This window comes from Nicotiana tabacum, chromosome 13 (genome assembly GCF_000715075.1).
Source record: "Nicotiana tabacum cultivar K326 chromosome 13, ASM71507v2, whole genome shotgun sequence".
NCBI lineage: Eukaryota > Viridiplantae > Streptophyta > Magnoliopsida > Solanales > Solanaceae > Nicotiana > Nicotiana tabacum.
In genome coordinates, this window is record NC_134092.1 from 121,207,379 (window position 1) to 121,222,230 (window position 14,852).

The 14,852-nt window shown below is 35.7% G+C and overlaps 1 protein-coding gene and 1 pseudogene across 1 annotated transcript; one reads left to right on the top strand and one right to left on the bottom strand.

Moving 5' to 3' along the window:
- The first annotated feature begins 1,491 nt into the window (after positions 1-1,491).
- LOC107803087 (pyruvate kinase 1, cytosolic) lies at positions 1,492-11,580 on the top strand. The gene is made up of 16 exons (XM_075228432.1): positions 1,492-1,730; positions 1,964-2,060; positions 3,087-3,184; positions 3,301-3,456; positions 4,014-4,092; positions 4,592-4,740; positions 5,037-5,117; positions 5,267-5,338; positions 5,445-5,534; positions 6,951-7,095; positions 7,255-7,343; positions 8,425-8,520; positions 8,631-8,698; positions 9,499-9,598; positions 10,237-10,296; positions 11,359-11,580. The coding sequence occupies exons 1-16, from the start codon at positions 1,662-1,664 to the stop codon at positions 11,509-11,511; spliced, it is 1,602 nt and encodes a 533-aa protein (XP_075084533.1). The 5' UTR covers positions 1,492-1,661; the 3' UTR covers positions 11,512-11,580.
- A 126-nt stretch (positions 11,581-11,706) lies between these two features.
- LOC107803088 (uncharacterized) lies at positions 11,707-13,367 on the bottom strand (annotated as a pseudogene).
- Positions 13,368-14,852: the final 1,485 nt, after the last annotated feature.

Sequence of the window (14,852 nt, forward strand, 5' to 3'; positions counted from 1 at the left end):
AATATATAATAAAAGACTATGTTTTACTGATAATTATATTTATAAAGACATGTGTCATATATTTATAAAGTTAATATAAACGCATGATACCAGGGACGAAGATATGCTGGCCCAAGGGTGATCAACTGACCACACTTTGTCGAAAAATTATACTACATATAAGATAAAATATTACTTGTTATTGATTAAAAATAGACTTTGAACACCCTTACATAGCCCACTAGCAAAAGGTGTTCAAAATTTGAACACCCTTATTGAATTTCCTGGTTTCGCCACCGCCCGATACGCGACAAGTTTTTAGTCGTTATCGAATCTTAGGACCCGTTTGGCCATAGATTTTGCCAAAATAAACTTGAGTTTTATTTGACAAACACATGTTTGGCCATAGATTTTGCCTATATTTTGGCAAAATTCCAAATCCCAAAACCAACCTCAATAACTGGTTTTCGGCCAAATCCCTAATAATACACATGTTTTTCCAAAATAAATTTGAGAAATATGTTTTGAAAACGTATGTCTAAACACATTTTTATCTTTAAATCAAACTTAACCCAAAATAGATTTTTCAAAATAAATTTAGAAATGTATGACCAAACGCTAGCTTAACCTCTCACAATGCTCGTATCCAACTTTCCTTATTCAAAACCATTCGGTTCACACAGCAACAAAACCATGTTTTTATTTATTTATGATGTTTTGCATAGATTTGTACTAAAAATGGAAAGCAGCTTCTTCACCTTTCAAGATCACGTTATTTGAATTACCACTTTTATTACAATTTACACATCACACAAAAGATTCTGTATTTGCTATCTTAAGGAAAAAAATAAAAGTATTTATAGAGTAACGTGAGCCCACAATCTGTCCTGAATAATGACAGGTGCTAACTACAATAAAATTCCACCTACATCAGTGAACTCACTGGCCACATAGCTCCAAGGATGATAATTGGAGATATTTTGTGGAAAAATTATACTTTTTGGATAGGTAAAATTATTATTTTTATATATATTATGCATTGAATACATCAAATATATCAGATCACTCATAAATTAATTAATTAAATTCTTATAATAAATTCAATTAAAAACCTAGTAAAAATAATAACTAATTTAATAGTATAATGAGTATTGTTAAGAATCTTAAAAGCTAAATTCATTATAATTTAAATCTTTAATCTGTGTCCGTAATTACCTAATAAAAAGTAATACTATACTAGTTTGTTATTACATGTTTAAAATACACAAATAGTCTAAAAAGATATATTACACTTCACTGTAAATAAAAATTAAGCTAGCGTTTGAGCATATATTTGATTGAAACTTGATTTTTGTTTTTTGAAGTTGTGTTTAAAAATAATTTTTGAAAGTTAAAGTTGTGTTTGAACATATATTTTATTTGAAGAAAAGTTAATTTTGTGAGTTTAAGAAATTTTGAAATTTTGAAATTTTATGATTTTTTGTTTTTAAGAAGAAGCTAAAATCTATGGCCGGGAGCTTAAAAAAAGCATCTAAAACGGCCTTTGAGAAATCGAAAAGTTATTTAAATATCCATTTCCCGGCCTCTCTCTCCAAAAGCATTTTTGCTATTATTACTATTTTCTGTACCTCCATTATTGTACTCTACTCTAAGCTCAGTTGCAGTGACCGGCTACCGGAAAAATGCATTCCACGAACTTGCTTCTAGAAGAGCCTATTCGGATGGCTTCAATTCTCGAGCCATCGAAGCCTGTGAGTGAATTCTACTACTAGAATTTTGACTTGTTTGATTACTTGATTCTCTGTAACTTAATAATATTGGTTAATTTAGGTTTTATGAAGCTCTTTAGTAGTAGAATTTGTGTTTATCGGAGAACTTTTTTTTCATAATGTGCTGTGGATGGTATGAGATTGAAGTGATTATTGTTGTTTGACTTGTTGTTTATGAGTTTCTTATTTTTTTTAAAATAAAATGTTTTTTGCAGACTTTTTTTCCGGCAATGACGAAAATTGTCGGCACGCTTGGTCCGAAATCACGTTCGGTGGAGATTATCTCTAGTTGCCTCAAAGCGGGAATGTCTGGTACTACTCCCTCTGTTGTTGTGTTTATGCGACCATATTTTCTTTTTAATCTGTCAAAAAGAATGATCCGTTTTTAATTTTAAAAAATAGCTTAACTTAAACTTCTCATTTTACCTTAACTAAATAAGCTTTTATAGTCGCACAAATATTATAGTATATTTAAAACTATAAATTTTAAAAGTCTTCATTTTGTGCTCAGTCAAATATGTCTAGCTATGGGGGCAGAGTTTACCCCCTTATTCTCGTTCAAAGTGGAACTAGTAGCCCCCTAAGAGGTGACATGGCAGGGAAGTGTCCTCACCCTTCCTGCTCACACGTGAGAAGAAAAAAGGAACTTCAAAAATAACTAAGTTATACAGGTGTCATTTTTCAATTGGTCACTGTCCCTTAATTGATTATTTTTTGCGACGGTTCGGGCCTACTTGCGTGCACCTCAATTATTTCACCGAGTACCTGCTACTTTCTACCAACGACTTTGCACACCAAGGCTTAGATAGATGAGAAGAAATCACCTAGGCTTGGGCCAATAGAAAGAAATCACCTAGAATATTTTGTCTTCGTTGGGATTTGAAACTGAGACTGCATGGTTCACCTCCCACTTCATTGACCACTACGCCGCACCCTTCGTTGCTTAGGGATTGGCATTTTGTATACTGTATAAATAGTAACATTGTTGTTGACGTTGTTGTTATAGTGTTTTTATCTGATAAATAAAAGGATTTCTCGGTAATTTAAGTAAAACTATGGATAATATTCTCACAAGTTACCTGTTTTACATTTGTAAACGTACTTGCTCCTTGCATCCTACCAAGTATGGTTAGATATATTCAGGGAAGGGAAATATAACTAGTCATACAGGTCAGGCTTAACTGAGTGGTAGAATATATAGGAAATTGGTGTTTTCCAAACGCTTGTTAGTAGCCTTTCATGTGCTCCTTCAGCTTGAAAGAAACTGAATGGCTGGCACTAAGCTGATCAAGAACATTGACACCAATGAGCAAATACTTTTCTTGTTGTGTATATTAGTGGCACGATTCGACTTTTCATGGGGTGATGCTGAATTTCACCAAGAGACACTGGAAAATCTAAAGGCAGCTATCAAAAGCTCAAAGAAGCTCTGTGCAGTAAGCTCGTTGCTCCTGCTACTCATACCAAGTTGAACTTCTCTGTTTTATAGAAATCCATAAATAGTATAACTTCTAAAATTGGTTATGGCCAACTATTCTCCTTATCTTTTCAGGTTATGCTAGACACTGGTGGTCCTGAACTACAAGTTGTCAATAAGAGCGAAAACCCAATTTCACTCCAGGCAGATTCCTTAGTTGTCCTGACACCCGATCAAGATAAAGAGGCTACCTCAAATCTACTGCCTATAAATTTTAGTGGCCTATCAAAGGTGAATTTCACAGAGGCGAAAGAGACTAAATATGTCCTTTTTTGGAAGTTTATTGGAACTGCACCTCCCAGGTTTCCTTTGGCATTACATGCATTACAGTACATTTGAGATTGAATTGATTCTTATAGGAAACAATAGCAGGAGGAGAATATTTTAGACTGGTTCTATTCACATCATGTTAATCTAGCATTGGGACTTTTTACTTTTTATCCATGGAAATTTAGGTTAGGTGATCCCTTTTGTGAACATCAGCGGACAGGGTCTGTTAATTTGGATGGCGGTTAGCATTGTGGACCTAAACCAAGGTTGTAGTATTATGCATAGGGGTTAGTGATCAAGAGACATTGGATTAAGGAGGCCGAGGCTTTTGCAGAATTGGAGAATCAACTGATGATGTTTGAATCAAACATAAAATCCAACCTCAAATGTTAGAGTGAGAGCTGGAAAATACATCTGAGACCGTAAACGTAGAAGCATCTTGATTTTAGTTCATGTCTTTGCATTTTCTTTGCATGAACCATGGCATGTTCTGATGCTAAATTTTCATATCTTTGCAGTCAGTGAAGAATGGAGATACTATTTTCATTGGTCAGTACTTGTTTACAGGAAGTGAGACTACCTCAGTATGGCTAAAGCGTTCATCTATGATGAAGAATAATTTTTTAAATGTTTGAATCCACGAAATGATCTTTTCTATTTCATTTCAGAAATTTGAGAAAACTGTCACTGATCACTGTGAAATCCCCTCTACCCCTTTCCGCAACACACAACACCAAAATAATGTGTGTGTGTGGAAACAGCATGCCTTGTATCAATTCAATAAAATGAAAATATATTGTGTGTGTACATATGAGTGCGCACATCTCTGTGTGTGTGTGTGTGTGTGTGTGTGTGAGAGAGAGAGAGAGAGAGAGAGAGAGAGAGAGAGAGAGAGAGAGAGAGAGAGAGAGAGAGAGAGAGAGAGAGAGAGAGAGAGAGAGAGAGAGAGAGTTTGCTTTCACTTGTGACAGCATAGTGTTGGTGTTCTTAGAGTTGCATGGGCCTTCCCTTTAGACTTTCTGCGGATGCAGGAATTCTTGTGAAAGAGATGTGCAGCATGTGGCCAATGTTAAACTAGGTAATTTCTGATCTCAAGAGTTCCCCATGATGCAGGTTACAGAGGTGAAAGGAGAGGATGTCGTTTGCTTGATTAAAAATTCTGCAACCTTGGCCGGACCATTGTACACGTTACATGTCTCCCAGATCCGTATTGATTTGCCAACTCTCACTGACAAAGATAAGAAGGTTTGTTGTTACCTAATATCAAAGACTATCATTCTGCAATCAGCCTTTCACACTCTTTAAGTTTATGCCACATCAAATTGGTCTGAGAGACTCCAAGTATTTTGTGTAGGCAGTAATAAAAAGCAAATGGTTATGGTTATTTTGGGAATGACAATTTGTTTGCTCGTTTAGGTTCACATTGTCCAGTTTAAAAAACAACTCCGCAGAACTTATTGGTCGGGTTTCTTTTAGAACTATGATATTCTCTAGTCTATCTAACAGTAAATTTTTCGCTGGATGTCCTGCAATAATTTTAGGTTATAAGCACCTGGGCGTTTCGAAACAAAATAGATATCCTTTCACTATCATACACACGACATGCTGAAGATGTTCGACATGTAAGGCCATTTATAAAGTTCTACTTTTCGCTTTATTACTTTCAGCATCTCCCTTGCCTATGTAAGATCTGGACTTATCCGATGCCATTGCTTCAGAAGTGAACAAATATATCTATAACAATCTAGCGGTTCTTTATTTTCTTGTTCAGGCTCGTGAATTTCTATCTAAGTTGGGTGATCTAAATCAAACACAGATTTTTGCTAAGATAGAAAATGTGGAGGTCAGTTACCCATTGAATACTTTGGGTTTTATTCAATGAAAAAACTGCATGGTAGTATTGATTTAATATTGTAGTTCGTGTAACTTTCCCTTGAATTTGCTTGTAGGGAATGGCCAACTTTGACGAGATTCTTGGAGAAGCTGATGGCATCATTCTATCTCGTGGAAATTTAGGGATAGATCTGCCACCTGAGAAGGTCCACTTAACTCTCCTCAGTCTTTTCAATGACATACGATATTATTAACGACAATAAACAGGCCCCTCATTAAAGTGGCATATCATTAATGGACATTCAAACGATCTACCAATTCAAACGCCAACGGTACAGAGAATTTTTTGGGTGGATATGAGTGAATTGTCCATTAGGGATGAAAAGTAATATTATGGATTATGAGAAAAATAAATGGGATCCCTTTTGACGGTACATACACGAGTCACTATTCTCTAAGGTAGAATACTAAAATATATTGTGCCTTCAGATAGTTTAATGAGTTGATCTGTGCTTAGATGTCACACTGTTTTATCTGCACCAATCTCTTTCCTAGAGAGGGCGATTGTCCATGACTCCTTTTTTTTATCGATTCAAGAAAAATGTTATAATCTACCATAAAAATGTTTTGCACTCAAACTTTAAATCAAAGGTTGAAAAAGCCCCCAAAAGAAAAAAAAAAGCCAAACGTTGTTCAACAAGCAGGGTAAATGACCAAAGGCCCCCATGTATGCCATAATATCCGAACACATTCTGAAATGTTGAGGCAACATATAATGAGCGGTTATATAACTTTTAATTGTGTTTTCTGGGTGAAAAACGGAGCAAAACGACACCTGAATAGTATCTTAATAACATGTGATGATTGATACTTTGGTGTCAGTACCTTCCATTCCTGTCCCTTAATTCCCAGATACCTTTCATCTTTCCACTTGCAGAATTCCCGAGGAGGTCATTCTTGCTTCTTGATAGTTGTTATAGTTGATGTTTTCAGTGACATTCACTATATATGGAGTGGGGGAGAGGTTCAACTTGTAGTTACATCAGAGAATGACATCTAACAAAGCCAAGCCAAAACATCATTGTCAATTTGTGCTTTCTTCTCATTTATTACAATAAGGAACAGTTGTTGCACCTAATAACAAGCTGGGATTCAAATTCTCAGCTGATGGAGCTTAACTTTAATTCATGGAAATTAGCTCATTATCACAAATTTTCTGTAACCAAATACTAGCTTGAATGAATGATATGGAGTTCTTATCGGGAATAGAATATGGAAAAGTTAATATCAAGAAGAGTAAAGGTGAGTCTCATAAAATATTTTATGTATATAAAGGCCGAGCACTGATTTGCTACTATTTTTAAGATACAGTAGAGATTGGGCAATGCACATAAGAAGCAAAGGCAATGGCACATAAAAAGAAAGTCCTTTTGCAGAACAATACGTGGGCTCACGATATATTTGAATAATTACGTGCAATTGAATAGTGCCGAATGGGTCCATGTTGCATTTTTCTTTGTTTCATTAGATTGTCTGATCCTGCCCTTTCCACTGAGTGTGACACTTTTGCAGTTATCATAGTATGGACTCCTGTCTTCTAACCAGATTCTATTAATTACCAGGTGTTCCTATTTCAAAAAGCAGCTGTGCACAAGTGCAATATGGCTGGGAAGCCTGCTGTGGTCACTCGTGTTGTGGACAGTATGACTGATAACTTGCGACCCACTCGTGCTGAGGCAACAGATGTTGCCAACGCTGTATTGGATGGTAGCTTCTGTCTTTGACAAGTCTATTATCACATTAATTTGATATGCTAGATTCCTATGTGAACAACATTGGATATATACTAAATACTTGTGGTGGGTATAAACATGCCTTTTTGACCTCGTATGTGAGATGCTTCTTACATAATTTTTTTCATCCCAGGTAGTGATGCAATTCTTCTAGGTGCAGAAACCCTGAGAGGCCTATATCCTGTTGAGACTATCTCCATTGTTGGTAAAATTTGTGCAGAGGTAAGTTTTACCTCGTTGATGTTCTACTCATGGCTTATGCTACCATTGTGAATATTTTAATTGTCAATGGACACCTTAATCGACCTTCGGAGTACAATTTCTACTGAAATCTTCTGACTTGATCTCACATTTTTGGTAAGACTTCAAGTGATATTTATGGAGTACAAAGTACATCTAATTTCAGAAATAGCAGTTAATAGACTACTGTATCTTTTCGGCGGTATTTGACTTGATCTTGGTCTTACCTCACAGCAAGCACGATTATGTTGAATTCAATGTTTATTCTTTATTCATGGTGTAATGGTTAAAGTTATATTCCTTCTGAAGGTTGGATTAATATTCTAAAGCACATCCCCGTAAAGTGATATTGAGTGCGCCAAAATCACTTTGATCACGTACAGCGAAAGTTCCAGATGTTTGATAGGATTTCAGTTCATTAGCGGAAAAGACTTAACATCAAAGTTACATGGATAGGTTCACATGCACATCTATTTTTCCAGCATAAACATGGGCCATATAACCAGTAAGTAATCTTAAATAGCCCTTGCTCAGTGCAAGTGTTGGGATCAGTTGCTGTCATGATGTGAATTAGGCGTGCAGCTATGGAAGAAATTATGAATTAGGAAATGTATTTAACAGGACATACATTCACCATCTAATTGTCTTTTTAGGACCTCTTCAGTGATGAATTTCACTTTCCAAAGAAGAGAAATACTGAAAGAAGCTCAATTTCCAAACTCGGAACCATGGTTCGAGTGTATTTCTACCACATTTTGTTGGGGAGGGGATAAATGAACTAACTATAGGTTGTGAGTCTGGTTAATGGTTTGCTGGTTAAGCCAGTACGTTTTTCTAGTCGAGTTTGTATTTAGCCAAAATGGCACAGGAGAGGAACAAATCCACATAACTAATCGGTGTTAGGGCTGACATTGCGGCATAATCTTATCTTTTCGTTTCATATTTGCCTTAAAATGCACACTGTGCCCTCCAAAGGAGGTGTCTTGTTGATTCCAATGTAGTCAGATGTTAATTCTGAGATTTTCTTGTAAATTTTGCTGCTCATGTTAGTTCCTTTTTCCAGGCAGAAAAGGTTTATAATCAAGATGTCTATTTTAAGAGGGCTGTTAAGTATGTCGGAGAACCAATGTCTCACTTGGAATCTATTGCTTCCTCTGCGGTATGTTGTTTCTGCTGCTCGTGTTAAGTTTTTTCGTTAGGGTGGAGGGAAACATGTTAAGACACCGATATTGACATGAATACTGTCTGCACTGCTTTTGTTTGATTCAGGTGCGTGCTGCCATCAAGGTCAAGGCGTCTGTTATTATCTGCTTCACTTCTTCAGGGAGAGCTGCGAGGTCTCTCCTCTCCTCTCTCTCTCTCTCTCTCTCTCTCTCTCTCTCTCTCTCTCTCTCTCTCTCTCTCTCTCTCTCTCTCTCTCTCTCCCCCGATCATCATATTTGCTATGCTTTGATGCAAATTGTGTTTTTCCTGTCAAAGACATCTCTACCAGGCCTTCTCACCAGAGAATGCCATAACAGTTTTTTTTGAAGAAGGTAACGGATTTTATATAAATTTTCAAAGGAGTAAACCTTAGCACAAAGACTGTGCTAAGAGGAACAAAATACAGGAAACCCGAAAAGCAAAAACCTAGTCCTGTACTAGTTACAATGCTCCAATGATGTCAATGATCTACATCTTCTACTAGGGCCTCTTTACACCAAAATTGAAACAAAAATATACAATTCATCTTGATCTTATGCTCAGAGATAGCTACATCTTCAAAACACCTTGAATTTCTTTCCCTCCATACTGTCCACCAGATGCATGCTGGGATAATTCTCCACCATCTTTTCTGTCTCACAAAGTTGTCTGGATCAGCATGCTAACAACTCGGCAGTTTTCCTACGCATTGTCCATCTGAGTCCTTTCATACTCATAAAGAGTTGCCACAGAGTACTGGTAACTCTGCAATGGATAAACAGATGACTATTTGTTTCCATCTCACTCCCACACAAAAGACATTTAGAACACAATTGTACTCCTCTCTTCATCAGACTGTCGTGTTAGAACAGCCTCTTTAACCACAAGCCAGCAAAAGCATGCCACTTTGTATGGTGCAAGAAATTTAATTTATAACCTTTTACTGATGATGCAGATTGATAGCTAAGTATAGGCCACCGATGCCAGTATTGTCTGTTGTCATCCCTCGTCTCAAGACGAACCAGCTTCGGTGGACGTTCAGTGGTGCATTTCAGGTAATCAATGTTTCGTAAAGGACTTTCTTTTTTAGGTATTTTTCAACTTATATGTATGTTAATAGTTTCTCATCATGTTACCCAACCAAATTGAAGTTAATTAAGGTGCATCTTATACCTATATATATATATATATAACAAGTCAAGCTCCTGCTATATGGATTTGTAGCTTACAAAATATGGTGCATCTGCTTTCACTCATCGATGTTATGTTATTCTTCTCCTAGATGGTTCAATGATGACATCCATATTAGGATGGATCTGATTCATTCTACCTCCTATGAATATGTCATATGCTAAGGTGGTGTTTGCTTGAAAAAATTGAAACTCAGTGTTTGCAAAAACTTTTTGTTCTTTTGCAAAAACTCAGTTTCAAACAGATACCCACTAATTCTGATGTGAAGCAAGTATCAGAATCCTGCTAGACCGCAAAATTTTCTCTTCTATTTCTTAATCACACAGACTGACACTTAGTGTAAGAAAAGGTTTCTTGCAATGCCAATAAAGCTCTTCTTCTGTTGCTTTATTTTTTTTTTTTTTCATTTTTCAGTTCATATTATTATTGATGGTGTTATCATTGGCAAATAGAAAATGAAACTGATTTTGTTTGGCTATTGCATTGATGACTTAAATGACAGGCTAGGCAGTCTCTTATTGTCAGAGGGCTTTTCCCCATCCTTGCAGATCCAAGACATCCAGTATGATTTTTTTCTTTTGTTCCTCCCTAAAGAAGTGATTTCTTTCTACATCTACTGCAGGTCTGTATTCTGATTAAAAGATGACGTTAACCAACATGAAATTGTGAAGTGTGTGATTAACAATGTCACTTGGCCTCATCATGTTTTAGTTTTTCTGTATTATTATGTGAGTTTGTGAGCAAAATATTAAAGGTAAGAGAATACAACGACAACTACACATCATTCAAGCTAGTTGGGATCCGCTATGAATCCTTACTATATATTTCGCTCTATGTTGACCCGTTTCATTCCAATATTGAATAATTTAGGTTCTTTAACACTTGAAATTCTCTACATTTTTTATTGATATACAAATCTTTAACAAGATTAAAAAGGCTCCTAACAAACATTACACCTAATGTATATGCAACAACATTGGTAAGACTTAATCTCAGCTAGGTAGTATATATTGCCCACATGGATCTTTCTCTTCCATTGTGTTTTGTATTTTGCTAAGTCTGCATGGATTTCATTTGAGAACTGTGGAATACGTGAGACAGTTGTAGTTGTCAGAGATGATGTACATTGTGTAATTGGAATTATCATTTCACGCTCTAACAAACACTTGACTGACGGAACAATGACTTGAATATTGATTGAAAAAGGCTAGAAAAAAGTGGTGCCATCAGAACGGTTCGTAGGGAAAAGCATGGTATGAATAGATCAGTCACCGGATATAAGGGTGAAGCTACCAGAACGGTCAATTAAAAGGCTAAAAATAGTAAAAGAATAAAAGAAAGGAAAAAAGGTGAATGAAAGTTTACCCATGCTGAGAAGAAGTATAACAGGAGGAAAGATAATGTATAAAGAAGTTGATAAGCATACAAGATAAAAAGTGTAATATATAGTCAACTTATTATTAATCAAGAAAGGGAAAAGTTCACAAGAGTGAAAGAACTTTGAGAAGTGCATAATCTTCCTTCTGACCTTCTTAACTTCATAGTTATTGTAACCCTCTTTCTTCTTGTTGGAATATTCGGTATGCTGTGGCCAGAATATTGACTTTGTCCTTTCCTTCTTCAGGCCGAGTCCACAAATGCAACCGATGAGTCAGTATTGAAGGTTGCACTGGACCATGGGAAAACAGCAGGTGTTATAAAGCCACATGACCGAGTTGTTGTTTTCCAGAAAGTTGGTGACTCATCTGTGGTGAAGATTATTGAGCTTGAGAATTAGGTTTGTACATCTTTGTATGTTTCAATTGGCTGACATTCTTAGCTTAACAGAATGCATGAAAATTGTCTACTCGAGCTATAAAACCAGGTTCAGCTGTGGCTATAATAATTGCTCCTGTAACAGAACTAATCAACTGTAAGTAATGTTAACCAATTTGCAATGTAAGAATATTATCGTTTTAAGGCGATTTACTCTTTAAAAAAGCTCATATTTTTCGTATCTGTATGTTGTGTCAGCAGTAAGGGGTTTAAACACTTTCTGAAAATCTGTATTATCACCCCAGTCCATTCTCCTAATAAAACCAGTCTTCTCTGACAAATTTTTCCCTTTCACCTTCTGTAATTCTGGATTTCTACTAAATGTAATTACTTTTCCTTTCCAAGGTTCTTCACTAAGTTCAGAAATAAGTAGCCCCAAAGCCACACAAACCTCCATTGGGGTTCCATTCATGCTTCCTGAGACATCACAAATTGCCATACAATTTGTTAATTTGCCCTTCTTTGCCAAGTCATCAACCATTCTTTTCCATTGAAGCTCTGCAACTTCCAGCCCCGTGGAATCTTTCAACGAGGAAATTATCTCATGTGGAAGCAGAGCACCAGCAGCTATTGTTGTTTTCCCACTCTTCACATCTTCAAGATACTGCTGAAATCGTTCTTGATCGTGCTTGTAGAACAAATTCTTGTACAATTTCATGGCCACAGAGGGTACGCGTTTATAAGGAAGCTCTTCCCACTTATTCGTGCAAATATAAACCTCTGGAATCTCCAACGCCTTGTGGAGTGGCACGAGTACTTCTTTCCTCAATCTATCCCTCACTCGATAAGCATAATGCACGTCTTCCAGATCTTGGTATTCAATATAGTCATCGCGAGGGAATAATTTTCTTCCAACACTTTCACACATGAGCAATGACTTATCATATGATGAATCAAGAGATGGACACCACTTAGCCGCAAGACTAAGCTCATAAAGCTTCTCCTCATTATACAACTCCATGTCTTCCCTCAAAGCATCAGCAAAGACACCACAGACTTTATCATACAAGAATTCAAAATCAGAATCTTTTGTGTATCTGTCCAATAATTTCTTTGCCTTAGCCATAGTCTTTTTAAGTCGGATTTTTTGGGCCTTTCCCTTAGGAACCCTATCTTTTTTCTCCTTTAAACCCTCCATAAAACCATTTCTTTTCTTTTCCATCCACTCTGCTTTTTCATTCTTTCTAACTTCATGACCCTCAAGAATTCTATACAAAATCTCCAACACATCCTTAAAATATTAATATTGCATGCTAGGGTTTTAGGATGGTAATTGTGAAGCCATAAAGAGGCAGTATAAAACCCTTCTTTGTCTGATTTTCCAGTGCCTCTAACACCCCTTAAATTGCAAATAAACTTAAGGGTTGTCAAAGCATCACGTTTCCAAGAAAGTTCCAATCTTTTCAATAATTCTTGAGGTGGGGGTGTTAGGGACAATGTGGAAGAAGAAATCTAAACATGGGTTTCCAGTAGATAGAAAAGTTGCTGAACAATTCTCTGTGAAACCCATTGGAGGAAATGATATTGTTTTTGGCTGTGGTGAGGATTCACATGCGCTTGTTTGGCATTCGCGTGCGCATGCCCATGCACACGAGCATTTCCAACCTGTTTGGTATGCGCAGGCGCAATCCCAATTTGTTTGGTACTGAGGCGTCGTTTTTGTTATTGGAGGAGCCATTATTGATACTAAGGTTGAGGTGATTGATACTAAGGTTGAAGGAGGAATTATTAAGGTGATTATGATGAAGTGATATTTAAGGCCATGCACGATGAAGTGAGAACTATTTTCGTTTGAAATTTGTTTTGGAGTATTATATATATAGTGATGGTTTACTTGGTGGCTACACAATATATAACCGACTTAGGGTTTTGTTTTTGGATAATAAGAGTTAAATTAGGGGGAAGTTAAGATATGAAAGTTTAGTTTAGGAAATTTAGTGGGCGTTTGGACATAAGAATTGTAAAATTTCATAAAAAAGTGAATTTTTTTTTCTAAGTGAAAATGGTATTTGAAAATTAGAGTTGTGTTTGGACATGAATATAATTTTGGGTTATTTTTGAATTTTTGTGAGTGATCTGAGTAAAAATTTTGAAAAATAGCTTTTTGGAGTTTTTCAAATTTTCGAAAAATTTCAAAATTCATCTTCAAGTGAAAATTCAAAATTTTATGGCCGTTTCGGAAAAAAAATAGGTGAAAAATTTTCAAAAAAAAGTGAAAAACTTGTTATGTCCAAAAGGGCTTTTAGTTTCTTAAGGGTCGGTTGGCTAAATTCAAATTAATGTTATGGAGTTTAAAAAAGATACTACTACATTACTTTTACCCCACAAACTAAAAAGGCTTGAAGGAAATCGTACATTACGAATAGGAAGATTGCTCTAATTTTTTACAGTATTTTCTTTTAAAAGGAAGAGCTATTTAAAATAGAACAAGATTTGATTTGACAAAAAATGATGAAATAGGAAGTACAACATCTTATTCTAGACTAGATGAACCTTATAAATAACCTTAAAATTCTGGTTATATTTACTTTATGAATTGTTATTTTGCATGTTATATGTCATATGCTAAACCCCTGTTTAAGAAAAATGCCACATGCTTAATCTTGTAATTAAATAAATTCCTTGAGAAACTTTTAAATGATTAAGAAATAATGACTGGAAAAATGGAAACATGCATAGTGTAATAGGAAAACAAAATTATTTCTATTATCCACTATAGTATCACATATCTTAGCGCTGTTTCCGTGTAAACTTTTATACGATACTAAGGCAGGGGCGGACCCACGTGGAGAGGTGAGGGGTCACTGGCACCCTATAGGCTCGGGAAAAACCATGTATATATTACTGTATATACGTCGAAGACCTCTATAATATTTTAATTGTGCCTCCAAAACAACAAAATGCCCCTTGGTTGTATTGGTTCTCCAGGCTGGAATATTAATTACTTCACCATTTCTCTATGTTTTCCTTTTTAATTGAACGACAGTTTAGTAATCAACTCAGTTTACTTATTTTTTTAATTCAAACATACTTCTCTTCACGATTAGTTCTTTGTATCTTCTACACAAAATACTCGTGTATCTTCTACACAAAATACTCAAAAATTCTATTGGAGATACATCTTTCTAGACTTTGAAAAGTTAATAAAGAGACACAAAAATAATGATTAAAGACAGTAGGAAAGGGGGATAAAATATTTCATTAGCTAGTTTCATTAGTCAATAATCTTTATCTCTAACCAATTTTTATTAGTATTTCATTTATTAGAAAAAATAAAGACAACTAAAACCCTTCTCCCTTCAA

Excerpts from the sequence above, each read along its gene's own strand:
- LOC107803087 (XM_075228432.1), top strand. The coding sequence starts at position 1,662 with ATGCATTCCACGAACTTGCTTCTAGAAGAGCCTATTCGGATGGCTTCA. Across the intron at positions 2,061-3,086 it reads CCTCAAAGCGGGAATGTCTG|TGGCACGATTCGACTTTTCA; the intron begins GTACTACTCCCT and ends TGTGTATATTAG. Across the intron at positions 5,339-5,444 it reads CTAAGATAGAAAATGTGGAG|GGAATGGCCAACTTTGACGA; the intron begins GTCAGTTACCCA and ends ATTTGCTTGTAG.